We start from the raw sequence: 18,466 nt of genomic DNA, 5'->3' as shown, positions 1-18,466 counted from the left end.
CAGCCAGTCCACCACCTTTTCGAAAACTTTTGGTTACTAAGGTGAAAAAGTGGCACTTACCGCAGTCCCTTTCGTCTGAATAATCTACACAATCATAGATATTATCGCACAACTCACGCATCGGTATGCACTGACCATTGCCGCATTGGAATTCGTTGTATCGGCATGCGGACTCACCACCTTGAGGTGGTTGGCAGAGCAGAGCAGAGTCGCGGTGAGTCAACGAAAAACGCAGGAATGTATTTTTTAAAATGATTGCAGGTGGATACAATTGTTGGTGGGGGTAGTTTGGGTTGGCAAAAAAAAACAACAAAGTTAGATAATTAGTATATGAACTCAAATTAATGAAATTAGAATTTTGGAAAATTGATGAACCACGAAGTGAAGTGAAGTGAGTATGAGTTTGAGCGACAAATGAATAGTATAAGAAAAACCAAGAAACCAAGAGGAATGTATTCATGGGTCAACGATATGGCTTGAGCTGAAGAATACAAAATCGATTAGATTCAAGTGCAGTACACAATCACTCGTTGAAAGGTGATATGAAGTACTAGTGAGTAACGAGTGAGTCGTTTCAAGAATTTGACTTTCAGGAGAGCCTTAAGAAAATAAAAGAACCAATGAGCGAAGTGGAAGACTTTTGAGCTCCAGTATTGAACAAACAACTGCTCCTGCTCCTGAGTAAGTTTTTTGAAAGCCACTTCTAAGCGAAAATGAAGTACTAGCGAGTAACGAGTGAGTCGTTTCAAGAGTTTGACTCTTAAAGAGGGTTAAGAAAATAAAAAAGAAGAAAGACTTACGAGCGCCAGTATTAAACAAATAATTGATCCTGAGTAAATTTTTTGAAACCACTCCTGAGCGAAAGTAGTCGATTTGACACCTGTAACGTCCTCTACTTCAAAATTACACACCTTCATAGTGTAGTTTATCGTAAACTTTTACGGTATGAAAGCAAAAGCGTGCCTCAGTCAAGATCTCTTGATATTCCAATCGGCTGTCAAATGCTTTTTATAAACATTGCAACAACGCTTAAACAGGTGTACAATTATGAATAAATTGTTTTATTTGTAAAACAAACCACAAGCGGAAACTGACGCGACTTCTCAGGCATACAAAATTAAGCGCGAAATCCCGACAAGCTTTTGAAGTGACAGCTGAACGTCAAAGGTGTGTCTCGATATGAGTGAGTGTGTGTAAAAATAAAATGGCTTACAATTTGCAGCCGCTCTTTGTTCAACAGCTTATTAGTTAAAGCTGTTTAAATAAATAAAATCTTAAAGTAAACGCAAATCTGAACAAACATGAGAGAAAAGTGAAACGTAAAAATGACGGCGAAGTGGAATGTGGGAGAAAAATTAAAATGTCATTCAAACTGCCAGACGAAAGCGCAAAATAAAGATGTGAACGGTTGTAACCAAATGTGTAGGCAGCAGAGCGAGCCAGCAACTGGCTGGAAGGAGTAAAAGTGTAAGTTGGGCGCAGAAAAACACGGCATGAATTTGCAGGAGCGGCGCGGGAACCCTTTCTTGCCTTTTTGCTGGCTGGGCTTGCTTGTGTATGTTGAGGGATTTTTGCAATGTTAATTTTCAAATCAACGCCACAAGCAGCAGCCAGCAACAAAAGTCACGAAATAAACGCTGTCTTGCAAGCTGCATGTGTATGCCTGTCTGTGAGACTGTAAGCGAACTAAACATGTGTTGGCCGGCGGCGCGAATTTTTAAACGTTTTCAGACAACAAAAAAAGAAAAAACAAAAGAGCAAGAGAAAAAAGAAACAGAAACTAGAACAGAACATAAACAGAAATGTAATGGAAATGCGTCGCGATGTTTCAAGTTGACAAACAAATTGTTCAACGTGAAAAGTGGCGGCGCCGAAGAGTGGATGCTGCAACACTAAGCCTGCCATAAAAAGCCGTACGATTTTCAGCCATTTAGTAGCTGCTGGACCATGATTTTACAATTGAATTAATTTGCAACCGCGTTAACAGTATATTCATCTTTTAGGCATATGTAAATAAAATGTTTTGCCACCACAAGCCTAGCCCTTGTAAATCCACGAATTCTTTCACAATTACTTTAGCTCACCATTGCAATTCCGCTCGTCCGACACGTCATTGGGGCAGTCAATGTTGCCATTGCAGCGCAGGTTCTGTGGCACACAGGTGCCGTCGTCGCACATCCAGCGCTCGTAGAGACAAGCTGCGCAAACAATTCCAAGAGAAGAGAGCAAAAAAAGAGAAATCATGTACTGTGAGCGAGTGTTGCGCACTCACGACCCACGCTTCTTGCAACAAAACGTAAAACAAATAAGACAGACAACTGAAAAGGCGACAAGTATGCAAGTACATAAAATTTTGTATCGGCAACCTACGGCATCCTTCCTCGTCGGCGCGATCGTTTGGACAGTCGGTTTTTCCATCGCAACGATGTACGATCGATATGCAGGAGAGATCGTGACAGGTGAATTTGCCCTTCGGACAGAAATAACGCAGCTGTGGCACAACTGAGCCGCAGCCAAAATCCAGCGAAAGCGTTTGTGGCGTAAGAGGTGAAATGCAAAATGAGAATGAGAGTAAATGAGAGAAAGAGAGAGAGTAAGACTTATAAAGACAACATTTGATACGAGTGAGTATGGTTGAGCATTGTTCCACAATGGAAATGAGCAGCGGATTTGGGAGAAATGAATTTTTGACGATGCTGAGTGCTCGGTGGGTAATCACTTCGTTAAATATGGGTCACCAAATTTAAGTGAAGTGAGTTTCTTGTCCGCGCCAAGCACAGGCCGTGCACTACTTACTGCCTTCACATCCATCCTCGTCGTCGGCGTCTATGCAATCTGTTACACGATCGCAGATCTTCGAATTGCTAATACAGCGCATGCCGTCCTTGCAAAGGTACTCGTCTTCGCGACAACCGATTACTGCATGCGCGAGTGGCGAGTTACAGAGTTGGTCCAGAGTTATGGTTTCCCCAAATATTTACAGTTAATGTTATGCAGTTAGGACGTTACATATTTACAGCGTGCGAGATTAGCGCAGTTAGTAGCCAAGTCATTGTTATTGTTGTAATTGGGTAATTATTAAATATTATTGCATATTTAATTTTAGTTTCAAACGTCACGCAGTTAGTTGTTGTTATGAGTGTGGTAAATTTACAGGCATTCAAGACAAATTCAGTAAAATAGAAGAAAATAACGGTTACTTGGTTAGTATTAGTAAATTAATTTCATAATAAATATAACTATGACTATATACTATAATATATTAATTACTAGTGGTCATAAATATGCATATTGCACATTAGGTTACTTAAAGCTGCGTAAAGCTTTGGTTAAGTTGTTCTTAGTTTACAGCCTTGTTCTGTTGTTGGGGTAGTCACTCGTTTATGAGTCACAAAATTTACTTAAATTACTCGTTTTAGCTTAATGGTTTTTCTAAAGCCCAAAGAGCTTTTTTCAAAGCTCAACATTTCTACAGAGCTTTTGCCTTTTATAGGCACACAGTTACATTTTGTAAGCGAGGAAGTTTTTTTTGAATTTTTTAAGCATGTACTTACGGCAGCTAGCGTCCTCATCATCACCATCGGGGCAGTCAGGCACGCGATTACAGCGCCGGGCACTGTCAATGCAATTGCCAGCTCGACATCTGTACTCGTCCGGTTGGCACACTGTGGCTGATAGAAAAAAAAATGTTAGAATGCTGCTAGCAATAAGTTTATTGGACTTAAATCTACCCAGAATTTAAATCTTGAATGATATATTGGGTAGTCGAAAAGGTCTTTTCGCATTTCTAATCAAACTTCAACTGCAACGGCATGTATTGGCAAAATACGAAAAGACTTTTTCGACTACCCAATATGTTATCGTGGTAATATCTGTAATAATAATTACATTTTACAGCAAATGCAAAGATTTAAGACTATGCTTTATTGGTTTGGTGGCATAACCCCATATTTTTGCCACTTAATCCTCAGGCAGTTCTTGGAGTTATTATTTAGGCCTTCAACTCAAAAATTACGACTATTTTAACAGTTTCGTATACTATAAATAGCTGCCGGGAATTTTTAACCGGTTTGTTGTGTTGTTTCGCATTTCCCTGGTCTCAGCTTCCAGCTTTTATTCAAAATTAACTTTTGCACTTTGCTTTGAAATTGAATCGCTGCTACTTACAACCTTTTCGTATCCGTAACTAATTGTGACCCCCACACACACACATACATACACATATGCTGCTGATGTTTTCACTACACAACAACAAAGGGAAAAGTGTAATAGAATACGTAAGGAAAGAAAGCCCATGCTTGCCCGAACGAAAAAGCCAATATGCGAAACATAGTTTTAGGGGCATATCATGACTTGTTTAAGCGTGAGATGCGAGCACGCTGCGAGTTTTATTTAATTTTGATTTAAGCAACAAAATACGAATACGAGCTCGAAATATCCTTGTTTATGCTCCGTCTTTGGAGTTAAGCTGAGTACATAACCCAAATATTTTTAGACGCACAAAAGCAGCTAATGATTTCAAGCGCCAAAAAGTCTGCTTTTTCCGCTAGCGCACGCTGCTAAGCAGGTGTTGACACAAAATATGCACAGAAGTGCGTGTGTTTGAGTGGGGTATAAGGAAGCATACGCATCCGCTCGAGTATTTGTGTGAGCGCCACAAGTGGGTATTAAGTTGCAGACAGGCTTCGGCTTCAGAGCATGTGTAGCCGTTTAATTGTGCGCTAGAAGTTTTTGCAAGCAAAAGAAGACAATGCTAAGTGGCAAGCTTTCAGTTGCTTGTTGACCCGCACAGGTGTAGTTTGTGCGTTTATTAAAATTTACCAACCAACCCTGCTGCTCATATGCACCTTAAGCTGGAATTTCTGCAAGCCTTCGTCTTCGAAATTTTTCATTTTGCAAAATGTTGCAAGAATTGCGAAGAAAACTGGCAGTCCGCTGCTCGCCTTGGCTTGAGTTTTCTTGCTTGCGCTTTGCTCATCCGCCAGGTCTGATTCGCATTTCAATGGGATTAGCAGCACTTTATATTGGCAGGTGGAAAATACAAAGCGCACGGCACACACAAAGCGTTCGGATTCGCTGGCAAGATTAAGAAAACCTAACGGTAACCTGTTACCTGTTTTCAAAGGTTAAGCATAGCTTTGGGTGTTTGCGCTTCGGCTCCAAATGTGAAAACGCCACAGAAAAAATCGTATTTGCCGAATCGAAAGTATAATTGTGTGCAAATTTGTTTAAAGGCTTGTTTAAAGGCTTTAAAAATGTAGCAGCCGCGTCAGTCATAAAATAATTGTATGATATTAGCATACAAGAGACCGGCACCAAAAAGTATGCAATGATTTTGCGGCCCAACTTGCACGTACTGATAACTGTCGAGCATGCACGGTCTTAATTTTATTTACTACACAAGCCTTCCTTTATTTGCTTCTGCTTTGCTCCAGTTTTCTGTGCTGAGCTTTTGCGCCATATTCGGTGTTGTTTTGTGCCATAAATCTGCGAAATGACGACTGCAGTGAGCGCACAAATGACATGTCTTTGCGGTTGCGCCCGCAAATATGCTGCTTTAACGGGAAAAAGTCGCGTATCAAAGAAAGTTTTCCTTTGCTGCTTTCGAAAACTTTAAATGCAAATGTAATGCGGTTTCGCAAAGTGAAAGAAGAAAAAGTATGAGGTAAATGGAATACAAAGTATTGACAAGAAACTTTGATCGAGACACGGCGCGCTTCAATGTAGTTCATGAGTTTCTGGTTTGTGAAGCTAATGGTAGGCGTGAAGCCTCAGGCGGACAGGAGTGAACGAAGAATAAGAAAAACAGTCAACTTCGGTTGCACCGAAGCTATAATATCCTTCACAAATACAAAACATTCCTTATATGCACTTTGAACGGCTAATTTGTATGGCAGATAGATGCTATGGTCATCCGATCTGAGCAATTTCTTTCGAGATTGCCCCATTGCCTTAGTTAATATCTATGCCGAATTTCTAGGAGACATTTTGTCAAATGAAAAAGTGGATCAAATACGACAATAATGTGCGAAAAAGATCATGGTCCAAGCGTGGTGCAGCTCAACAAAAGGTCGCAAAGCCAGGATTGACGCCTCGAAAGATTATGCTGATTGTTTGGTGGGATTGGAAAGGAATCACCCATTATGAACTGCTCCAGCCTGGTCGAACGATTGATTCTACATTTTACTGGCAGCAACTGATGAGATTGAAGCAAGCAATGAACTGATCAACAGATTGTTCCATCAGGAGAAAGACCACACACATTTTTGATGACTCGCCAAAAACTGGGAGAGCTTAGCTGGGAAGTTTTTATGCATCAACCATATAGCCCTGAGCTTGCACCATCGGACTACCATTTGTTTCGGTCAATGCAGAACTCTCATAATGGAGTAAAGTTGACTTCAAGAGAAGCCTGTGAAAATTACTTGTCGCAATTTTTCGCCGAGAAACCGGGAAAGTTTTGGAATAATGTCTCTAGCGGAAAAATGGCAAAAAGTGGTCGACCAAAATGGTACATATTTGGTGCATTGAATAATGAAGTTTCATTATAAATATGAAAAAAATATGTTTAAATTTGATTAGAAATACGAAAAGACTTTTTCGACTTCCCAATATATCCTGTTCAGGGTATAATAAATATGGGAAAAAGTAGCAAAAATAAATTAAGCAATTATATACGTGATTTCCATGTTTTATGCGCCACATGTCGATGCTACGGATGACTTTGGTTGTCACCAGTTATGCATTAAGTCAAAGTGTTCTGATACCGTTTCCACGACAGTCGCAGCTATCTAACCGGTACATAGACTTTGAACCGTTGATTTATTTTCGGGCTTATTTTTTGTCGTTTCAGCAACAAGTACTAGTCAGATTTCTGGCACTCTAAACCAACCAACCGAATATTTTAAAAAAAGCCCTCACTTTTTCTGCGTGACCATATAAATTGAGGCTATGATCCTGTGATTAATTTGTTTAGACATCTCTGGTTGGTTCTATCGATCTAACAACCGTGAAAATGGCAAGAAATAAATATTTTTGATTGAACTGTGGCAGAACTGAGCACACGGTTTCTCGTCATACTAAGCACTCAAAGCTAAAGTAGAGCTGTAAACCGCACACCCCTCCACTCCATAGTCATATTTCCATACACAATCATTTCTACGCAGGTGGCATGCAACAGTTGTTTACTGCCCTTACAATGTGTTAGTTTTGTTGGTCTCAACAATTTAGAGCGAAATTGAGGGTGAAAAGTCGGATTATCCAATGTCAGCGGAAAATTGAGCGCATTAGAGCCGAAATCTCAACGAATGTTTGCCAAATGTGAAAGGGAACGGCGAAAGGATGACGGCAAGTGGCACGAAGGTAAACAGAGGGCTGCTGCCGATTGGCAACGATGGATGCGTGCGGCTGTCAACAGGGGTTAACCATAGCAACGCGGCATAGGCGCGCAGAGATGCAAGCACAGCTCACGAAGCAGCTGGCACAGACACATAAGCAGCGCAGAGATGCTGTAAACGTGCATACACATACATGCAGGAAGTGATGTGGGCGTTTGGGCAGGTGAGAGTTTGCGAATTTTTTCGGCAACTGAGGGCATAACGGCACCGAGTGCAGACGAGTGTCCATTTGGCAGCCAAACACACACGCACGCACCGACGCTAGGCAGCTGGCAAGGAAATTCACGAACAATGCAACAAAAGGGAGCACGAGTGGCCTTCGTTGTGTGCGAAACTATTTGCACGTTAGTGTGTCTGTGTGTGTGTGTTCTACACTTGAAATTGCAATTGTTGACCATTGCTGGCAGCTGCGCTGGGAGTTCCACATGCTGCCACATGTTGCGCACACCTTTTGGCACAAGCGTGGAAATGCAACATCAAAGGCAACTTCAATTGCGCTTTCCCAGCGCTATGCGGCGCGCAGAAGTGAGGCAGCAGCTGGCGTTGTAGCTGTGTGTGGCGCAGCAAAAGTGAAAGGTGAAAGTTAAAAACTGAAAGGTGGTTGAAAATTAGCGAGAAGTCGCGCTACATGGCTGGCTGTTGGGGTGGTTGTTTGTCTGCGTCAGTGAAAAAACATCCTCCCACACCGGTATTACCAGCAACAAACACAACTGTTGTTGGACAGTTTGGTTTGACTGACGATGCAGCAGTACGTCCTCTTGCGTGTTGCGCCCTTAGCAGCTGCATTTGTACGAGAATTGTCACAAATGTTGCAGTATTCACTTTGGCGCCACAAGGCAGCCACCCCTTGTGCACATTTCGGCAATCGGACATTTGTTTATTCGGCTGCCACCAGCGACTCGTGTATGCTACTCATGCAACGCAAAACGGATATACAGGGAAATGGAAACTTCAGCATGTCCGACTGGATGCTGCCACACGCATTGTTGCAGCAATTGAGTGCGCCGAAAAAGCGTTTGCTCGTCGGCAGCTTACAGTGTCGGCTGTGGCAGATACAGAAATTCAATTTATTGCATTCGATGGCCGACAATTACACACACACGCACACACTGCATACGTAATGGTAAGAGCGAATACAAACAAAATAAGGGTGTGTATTGCTTGTTGCAAGTAGCTGCTGTTGGCGCTGCGCGCCCATGAACTGGGCCTTCGACTGTGTGCTGGCGCTTCCGGTTTCGCCTACACACCGACACACAAACACATAGAAGTCGTTTTTTGTTGCTGTGAAGCTTACTTGCCACACGCACTTCCGATACGCAGGACACTACAGCTGCTTCTTCGCCAGCCGAAGGCGTTGTGTAAGACGTTCTTTGTGGCAGGCACCTTGAGAGGCTGCCAACGTCGTCAGTTTCTCTTGAAATGAGCACTCGTAACAGGCGCCAAGCAGTGACGAGCAAGCAGCGCGCACCAAACGGAGGCAGGCCAAAGTGGTGCCGCTATGGCAGGCACAACGGCGGCAGCACGCGTTCCTACAACACTGCCACGCGAATTATTTGTTTCAATTTATTGCCATAATAAGCTGACAGCCAAACATACGTGCCAGCGTACGCGCGTTTGTGTGGGCTGTGCGAAAATATTTATATCCGTTTGTAGAACGGTATGCTGCTACATGCGTTTGCATGTGTGTATGTGTGCGCGCAACAAATTGTTTGCTATTTAAACTGTTGTAATTGAATTCAGCGCTCGGCACCCAGTTAATTGAAGCGCTTGCATTGTGGCAGGGCGCTGAGATTTATATGGGGCAACACTTTGTGGCAAGCGTATGCGCGCTGCATATTCATTTGGCGCAAAGTGCAATAATTTGTATTCGATTTTTTAATAATTTCTTCGTAAGTTTTACGCTACTCATTAGCTGCTGCTTGTCTACCGCATCTTCGTGCCACAACGCATTGCCCTAAAAACCAAAATCATGTTCTTTGTGGCAATGCAGCGCGAAAAAACTCCGCCAAACAACTAACTATTATCGACAGCGCGATTTTGGCGTGGCATGTGCGCTCTAAAAGTAATAACTTAAAACCAAAAACAAAAGCAACAACAGGCGTTGCAGGCACGGCTGGGTGCCACATGCAAATATGGTTAAATTAAATGATGATACCCAGTTGACAGACAATTGTTGCAACATGAACAGCAACACGCCACTGCCGGCGCATGCAAACACATGCCACAACAGGGTTGCCAAATGCGCACGAAGTTTTTTTCTACTTTTTTTGCCGTTTTATGTCGTTTGCTTTGCGTACAAACATTGTCACGCTGTTTACCGTTGTTATTGCTATGGCATGGATTTTAATTGTGCACCAGTTGTTGGGGCAGTTAAAAGTTGTGACGCTTCATTTACAATTTCGCCATGCTTGCAGTGCACTTTCTGAGCTATTGCCAGCCACAAAGTCATAAATAAGACCAAAAACGCGGCCACAAAAATACAACGGCAATAATACAACAGCAACAACAACAACTTGCGCTGAAGTCTAGCTTGGCTTGCGTGTGGATTTGCTTATTAATGACGTCGTCAACGTTGACGTTTGACTTTGCTGTTATTTGCGCTTTTGTTGTTGTTGTTGTTTACTATTTTCGTGGTTAAACTTTTGTTGTTTTTGTCTGGAGCCATCATTGCTTAGCACAAAAAGTTGCACTTGCTTTGCAGCGGTGAGGAAGCGCAAATCAGCCGAGCGGGGTTACTAAGTGGCACAGCAAAGGATTCGGCATTAAACAGGAACATTTTGGCAGACATGAGCAATTTATTTCAATTACTTTGAGAATTAACTGGCTCATAAACGGCGTATAATACTTGATTTTTGGCGAAAGTTACGCAAGTTTATTGAGAAAAGTAGAAAGGAAGCAAATTGTTGTAGCAGTAGCTTAGAGGGCGTAAATCGATATCTTATATAAATAAATTGTTATTATTTTTGTAAAGTAGATATTTAGTGCGAAAATAGATTTTTTGAGATATTTTTGGTTAAATACTTGGTAGTCGAAAAAGTCTTTTCGTATTTCTAAACAAACTTCAACTTATTTTTTATATTTATAATGAAGTTTAATGAACCAAATATGTAGGATTTTGGTCGACCACTTTCTGCTCTATTTTTCCGCTACAGACATTCATTTCATCAGTGTAAAACTTTTCTGGTTTCTCGGTGAAAAACTGCAACGAGTAATTTTCACAGGCTTCTCTTGAAGCCAACTTTACTCATTATGGGAGTTCTGCATTGACCGAAAGAGGTGGTAGTCAGCTGGTGCAAGGTCAGGGCTATATGGTGGGTGCATCAAAACTTCCAAGCCAAGTTCTCCCAGTTTTTGCCGAGTCATAAAAAATGTGTGTGGTCTAGCGTTGTCCTGATGGAAGACGAAGCTCTTCCTGTTGATCAGTTCTGACCGTTTTTTTCGATTGCTTTCTTCAATCTCATCAGTTGTTGACAGTATAATTTAGAATCAATCGCTCGACCAAGCTGGAGCAGCTGATAGAGGATGATTCATTTCCAATCCCACCAAACACTCAGCATAACCTTTCGAGGCGTCAATCCTGGCTTTTCGACCATTCGTTAGACCACGATCTTTTTAGCACAATTGTCGTAATTGATCCACTTTTCCTCTCCTGTTACCATTCGCTTCAGAAATGGTTAAATTTCGTTTTCATTTCGTTTTGCAAAGCATCGAGCTTCTTTTTGTAGCCAGCCTTTTTTAAATAGTTCCCATTTGATGATGTTAATGACGGTCCGGTTCATAAAATTTTTCAGAACGGACATCGAAATCTCTGCAAGCACCATTGTCTATTGACAAAATACATTTTTTCGACTACCCACTACATAAACTTTTTGTTAACAAGTAAATATAAATACTTTTCTTCATTTACCATCAAATACAAAAAAAGTTTCCATATAAACATTTGAGTTGTATGGAAACTATATGCCATAGCATTCCGATTTAACTCCTTTCTGCGGAGATTGTACCATTGCCTTAGACAATAACTCGTGCAAAATCTCGTGAAGATATCTCTACAAATGAAAAAGTTTTCTGTGCAAGCACTAGATTCCGATCGTTCAGTTGGTATGGCAGATATATGCTATAGTGATTCCATTTGAACAAAATTTCGAGCTGATAATTATTTCAGTAAAAAAAATGTCATACAAAACTTGATTTTGTTCGTTTAAGTGACCAGTGCGTATGAGCAACTTTCTGTTCTTGCCTTGAAATACCTTCATTTCAACTCGTTCATTGAAGTACGAAGAGTGTACAGGATTTCTATATGCACGTTGAGAAAGTGACGTCACCAATGTCAATTTAACGCAATATGCAACATTTTAAGGCACAAGCTCTTCGCTGTGTGTTTTGGTACAAAAAATATGTTGACACCACTTAGTAAGCGCTTACTTGAAGTGGTTGACATTTCTTGCCCTCCCACCACAGTTCTTTTATTGCTTTACAGGAACCCTGAAGACGGTTTGGCGCCGCAGCATGCAAAATGCGATTGTGATTCAATTATGATTGCGCGAAAAACGGCATTTATGCGGATAATCAATTTACGATAAGCGTCTTAAAAGCAAGTTGAATGAGCGTTTGCTAAGCGCAGGAAAAGAAAGTGTAGAAAAATGCAAATTTTCAACGCGAATTAAATTTGCTAGAAAAGCAGAAATTTGTGAGTGACTTAAAGTGCTGTCGTGTTTCTACGTTGCGCTGCTTGCCGTGCAGCATATTGACGCATGGCTTTAATTTAATTGGTATGTAATGATAAAACTCGTGTGGTAGCGTTTGCCCAGGTTTGTGTATATTCGTGTTGATAATTACAGTAGAAAGGAAATTAACGGTTAATTACCGACGCGCTTTTGCCGATATTTTCGATAGAAGTCACAGTGGCACCGGCAGCAGCGGCAAGGCGACAGTTAAAGGGTTGCACAACGGGGAGAGCTGCGCAGACAGGGTGGCAAAGCTTTTGGAATGCGATTGGCAATTGAACTTCAGCGGAATTTCAAAGTCAACCGCTGATTGACAGAAGTGTGTTAATCGATATTAGATTGTCTGGTAGGGGATATGCAAAGAGAGTTGATTAATATTGCATAAAACACGCGGTAAGTTTCTAAAAGTATAAAATAAACATTACTTCAATGAATTTAGTGGCAATTTGAAGTTGCACGTGCCAATATAAAATCGTCACCACTTTTTTTTTAACAATTTCTTCTTGATAAAAGTGACCGTTAGCTCAAAAAAGTGACCGTCAACTCTAAAAAGTGGCTGGGCAGCTGGTTACAGACCGCTTAGGTTTTAATTCAAGCTTTAAATCACTTATAAAAGCGTCAAAATATCATTTACTCAACATTCTGCATTGGCGCCATGGCGTATGCGTAACCTTTTGCCCACATTTCTTGCAAAAATTATTTTAGCTTAGTTTTGCACAAATTTAGCTTCACCTCATGCAATAATTTATGGCAGTTAAACAAAGTTACAACAATTCTGTAATTCCGCTATTTGCTCGTCTGCGCTTTCGAAATGTGTTTGCGGAGCAATTTTCCGCGGCAGAGTCAAAGATAAACAAAGAAGCATGCAAGCGGCACATTTTTCTAGAATTTCGCAATTTCCATGCTTACTTATGTACATATATCTATAGAGTTTGAGGTTATGTTGTAGAAGTGAAAGGCGAGCGAAAATTAGCAAATGGAAATGAAAAGGAGGAATTCAATAAAATGTTGGCGCATAAATTTGAAAAATTATATATTTTTTAAGAGAAAAATGAGCTAGCTTGAGAAAATATTCAGGATATTGCGCCTTACTTTCTCAATCTATTTAGCGCTACACAAAATGTTGAAAAAAATAGTAATATTGGGTAGTCGAAAAAATCTTTTCGTATTTCTAATGCCATTGTTGCGCTACACGAACTGATCGATGAACAGCATCGTCTCCGTAAACTTCACAAATTTCATTGGTGGCTTGCGTGGCATTCTTCCCTTTTTTATACAAAAATTTCAAAATATAGCGAATTTCTTCATTATTTTCATTCATTTTTGAGCAGCTGTAACTTTTTTTCAACTTCCCCGAATTTAATTTTTTTCCTTGGTTAAATGAAGCTCAAAATCTCTCCTTCCCAACACTATATGGTATGACACCATGTGATTGGTACTACTGCAGATATACGACTGCAACGACGTCTATTGACAAAATACGAAAAGACTTTTTCGACTACACAACATATTTGCCTTATCTACACGCATACCTCCGAAACTCCACCATTTTAGCGGCATAAATTTCAAAACCGTTCCGTTTCCCATACCTTTCTAATCAAAAGCTTTAAATTTGCCACAGCTCTACGCAATCGGCGTTTAAATCGGTTGTCAGTTCATTTCTTCGCACCCACACATTTGCATTTTCTATTTTTATGAGCGCAACTGAAAAAAATGACTGCTTAGCTCAACAGCAAATGTAAATATTTTTGACATGAATTCGTAAAGTGTTGAATTAACAATGGAAAATCGAAAGGAACTAGGAGCAGGCAATCACTGATGAGGCGCTTCGCTGGCATTGCATACTTGAAGGCGCCGCCGCGTGAGTGATAGCAGCGCAGATTGATACATCGCTGCTGACGTGTTTGCAAGACCTGCAACAGCAATGCCTGCTCAGCTATTCTCAACAGCGCGCACTTTCGTCGCTTCACCTTTCGCCCGGCCCAAGGTCTGCGCGGCACACACCACAACTAATGACTCATTAAACGCGCGACGTGAGCACATACGTGCATATGCCTAAGTATTATGTCACCGCGTTGAATTGCATGGGCAGATTGCAAGCGCATTTAAAAATAACCGCACATATAGTGCTCTTGCGCGTGTGTGTGTTTGTGTGTGTGAAGGCTTGTTGCTCATTCATATTCATCAGCTTTTCGTGCTAAACTGTCATTTCGATTGTTTAGCGCTGCCGCAGCACAGGCGGCGGAGGTGGGCAGACGCAAGTGCCTCAGTGTGTGCTGAGCTGGCTGCTGTCTGTCGCCATTTGACTGGCAGGAAATGCACTACTTATTTTGAAGATTGCCAAATCGCTTGACACGTTTTCTACGATTATGATTATTATACGCCGCAGCAACAACAACAACAGCAACAGTGGCAACAAAATAATTTAAATTATTTAAACAGGCAAAAGCGGCGATGCATCATAATTACAAGCTTCATTGTTATTGCCGCAGCGCTATTAGCTCAGCTGCTTGCTATTCTGCTTGGCGTTCGCGCGGACTGCAGCTGCACAGTTGTTGCTTTTCTTTGCATAAGCGTTCATTTAACATATGTGCAATTAATTAGCCGCTCTATGATTGCACCATCATTGCCTCATTGTGTGTTTATTAGCTCACAGATATGCGCATGAATTGTGCCGCCGCCAGCGCCAACTCGCGCTTGACGCTTCGCTGCTGCTGGCCTGACAAGTGTGACGTCAATGGCAGTAAACGACACTTCCAGCGCGTACACGTGCAACGCAAGCGGCGAGCAAGTGGAATGCAGTCAACTCCGCTCAGGCATGTGAGCAGCTGCGCTCAATGTGAAAAGATGTTTACATATTTACATATTTACATATAGGTATATGAGTGTGTGCAATTTGAGAAGCTGTGAGCTCCATAAGAAATCATAAATATTTCCGTCACTCTGAACTATTTGGAAATTACAAATGTTTAAATGCGAAATTTGGCTTGACAATTTCCCGTTGCGAGTGTGCGTCTGACTAGCATCCTGCCACATCAGTCATGAGGTTTTGCCGTTTTGACAGTGTTGGTAGACAAAGACACAAACTAAAGATTGATTGATAAGTCGTTACTTAGTGGTCTCTCTTTCAATTTTCGAGGAAGGATTAATTCATCGGGGATCAGCTTACATTAGATTTGAGCTGACAAGTGGAGTTCGTAGCTATTGATTCTATGAACTATATCCACTCTGTATTTAATCGAGAGTCTATGAAACCCAATAAAATAGTACTGAAAATTTGTCTTTTATATAGATCAGTGCTGACTTTCTTCATGATCTAGGAAGGAAGAGCTTTTCTTTGCAGTTACCAAGGATCCCTTATAAGTATAGAAAAGTTATGTTTGAAGAAAGAATAATTTAAATTTAATTGGAGGCTTGTTAGAATTGGTGCTGTTTGGACTCCGAGTGCGCTATTCACAGGTAGCCTATGAAGGTGCTAATAGCTCTTCTGTGAATGACGTTCATGGCCGGTCGGAAATTGGACGCATGCGCAATGTGGTCGATATATTGTTTAAGTTCGTTGACGTCTTGGTGAAATGTTCTCTTGAACTTTCTGGGAGGTGGTTCCGCTTTAAGCAGTTGACTGCAGGGATGGTCTCCTGAGCAGAAACTTCTTGGAGAGAATCGGGTATTACAAGGAACATGCAGGCTTCACTATCAGGGGACATTCTATTATAGTCCGGAGTGCGGTATTCAGGCAGGTCTGTTTCTTCTCCAATTTTGTTCCACTGCATCCAGATGATCATATTGAGACGACGTTTTTGATAACCGGCTGGCCGATTGCTTTGTATGTTGCCAACAAGGTCCTCTTGTCGTTTTTGACATCATAGGCAGAAATGTTGAGGTCTAGTCTGTACTCCCTCGCCTAGTCCCAAAATAGGGCGATCATGGATTTGGCAGGAGAGAGTTTTGGGCTGTTTACAGTGAAGAAGTAAGAATGTTCTAGAAGATAGGCAATCACTTTGAGCACATGTCATTAAATCCATTGCCCGACGTCTATATCGTGCAATCATCTGCCTATAAGGTGGTTGTGGGAGTATTGAAATGTAGTGATGAAACAATAACGGTAGGACACCGCCCTTAAGAAGCCATGTTTAATTTTCCTTGGTCTAGATAATTCTCCTCGAAATAATACCGATGATTATCGACCACTGAAATAGTGCATAGTCAACCAAGGAGCATTGTGTGGTTGACCGTGTCGAAAGCTTTTGACAAGTCCAACGCTACGAGGACTGTCCGCTCACAGGGCGGTGGCTGGTGCGGCCACAAGCTGTCTTGACGTTTACGCCGCAAAGTGCTGTGGTGGTGCTGTGCACTTTATGGAAGCCGTACTGGTATTTGGCTAGGCTGAGATAGTGTGTAAAAGTCAGAAGTAGCAATGCCTAAAGTGCTTTCCCTTCTGAAGAAAGCATTGTGTGAAGGATGATCACTGACTCTCCATATTTCTTTCTCTCCTTTTTCTTTTCCATTTTTCATTAACTTTAAATACTTTTCTTCCCAAATTTTCTCAAAAAGTTAAAAAAAAGTATTTGGTTTAAATGTCTCAACAAATCTCCCTTAGCCACCACTATCAAGGGCAACGTTAAAACTGTTGATTTACTGAGCCTGTGGCAGCAATGTGACAAGCGCTAATTTCTTATTAACAACAAACGGCATGCCACATGCCGCATGCCGCATACCACATACTCGTATAACCAAATCAATGTGTATGGAATGTTTATTTATTTGCATAAATTCGCCAACCAAAAGTGGATACGGAAGAAGCAGCACAGTAAAAGAATATTAAAGGGCGAAAATGCTTGCCGCGTGTGTGTCGCTAAGCGCGTTTAAGCTTTAAGGGCACGCTGGTGTGTGAGGTGTTTATTGTCATAGTTACAAAATTCGATTGCGGGACGCTCGTAAATGAATTTGTGACTGTCAATGCGCAGGTGGAGGGTTGCAAGGGTAGCGACTAAAAATTATAGGCATTTGTGTTGCACGAAATTATAATAATAATAAAAGTAATAATAAAGAAACTAAAAGAAGTGGAGGAAAGCCAACGAAAGGGTGTGTGAGTAAGGCAAGACGTTGCATGCACACATGTGGCATGTTGCCAGCAAGTAGTAACAAGTGCAGTAAATCACACATACATACATATATGTTTGTATGTGTGTGTGTCTGCGTTGTCTGACAATTGACAACTGACTGTTGACGGCGCAAAACGTGTGGGCGTTTAAGAAGAGGTTTGAGTTAAATTTTTTTATTAATTTGACAAAAAAAAAACGTTGTGCACCTGTATGTGCGTATGTGTGAACGCCATCTTTTCGCTCTTCCCGTCTAATACAAAAAGTTAGCTTTGATTTTTTTTTGCGATTTCGATTTAGCGACTTTTGGCAAACTGTTGCACGCTCATAAAAATAAATATAATGAAAAGTGAGATTATTTCGAGTTGACATGTGAGACGCAAATCAATAACGAGTGGTTACTAAATACATTTTAATGCTTCGTAAATCTGGCATAAATGTATATATTAGGGTGGATCGATTAAAACGAATATATCTTAGACGACTTTAAGAAAGAGCTCCAAATATTGGGTAGTTGAAAAAGTTTTTTCGTATTTCTAATCAAACTTCAACTTCGTAGAACCGAAGCGAGCGAACCATTTTTGTGCTACTCGAACTGATACAGCATCGCCTTCATAAATTTCACAAATTTCGTAGGTGGCTTGCGTGGCATTCTTACCTTTTTTATACAAAAGTTTCAAAATATGTGAACGATTTTCTTTTTGTAGCTTTGATTTTTTTTTGCGACATTTTTTTGGCAAACTGTTGCACGCTCATAAAAATAAATATAATGTAACTGAGATTTTTCCACTTGACATGTGAGACGCAAATTTTTAACGAGTGGTTTAAATGAAGCTGGCATAAATGTATATTTCGATTAAAACGAATATAACACACATATTATGTTGAAAAAGTTTTTTCGATTCTAATCAAACTTCATGTCGTAGAACCGATTGGTAGCACTGGATATACCATATACAACTGCGACGACATCTATTGACAAAATACGAAAAGACTTTTTCGACTACCAAATATTTGATTTTTTTCCCCACCCTAGTAAATATGTGCGCTTCAACAATGGATTTTTAATGCATTTGAGTTTCACGGGCGTCAACATAGCGGTTGTTGCATACAGTAAGATTTTGATTTCTAACGGTTTTGTATATACATATGTATATGTATTTGAGTTTGTATACATATGTCAGCTAGAGTTCGGCAGCACTTTGAAACTTTCGAAGTGTGGACAAAACTTGCAACAGGC

General features: G+C 40.9%; 1 protein-coding gene across 27 annotated transcripts in view; it reads right to left on the bottom strand.

The window, feature by feature from the left end:
- Positions 1-18,466, bottom strand: part of LOC126759931 (basement membrane-specific heparan sulfate proteoglycan core protein) — a 157,663-nt gene that overhangs the window by 42,422 nt on the left and 96,775 nt on the right. For 19 of the 27 annotated variants that reach the window (XM_050475136.1, XM_050475143.1, XM_050475135.1 and 16 more), the window contains 3 exons: positions 3,555-3,671; positions 2,797-2,919; positions 61-180 (listed from right to left, as the gene is read on the bottom strand). In XM_050475136.1, coding sequence (XP_050331093.1) covers positions 61-180; positions 2,797-2,919; positions 3,555-3,671 — 360 coding nt within the window. Of the gene's footprint in view, positions 1-60; positions 181-2,084; positions 2,199-2,370; positions 2,503-2,796; positions 2,920-3,554; positions 3,672-18,466 lie in introns of all 27 variants that reach the window. The other 8 variants (XM_050475141.1, XM_050475152.1, XM_050475155.1 and 5 more) reach the window with 3 other exon arrangements.

The sequence above is a fragment of the Bactrocera neohumeralis genome, chromosome 5, assembly GCF_024586455.1.
Source record: "Bactrocera neohumeralis isolate Rockhampton chromosome 5, APGP_CSIRO_Bneo_wtdbg2-racon-allhic-juicebox.fasta_v2, whole genome shotgun sequence".
In the NCBI taxonomy this organism is placed as follows: domain Eukaryota; kingdom Metazoa; phylum Arthropoda; class Insecta; order Diptera; family Tephritidae; genus Bactrocera; species Bactrocera neohumeralis.
This window is presented reverse-complemented; position numbering and strand designations above follow the sequence as displayed.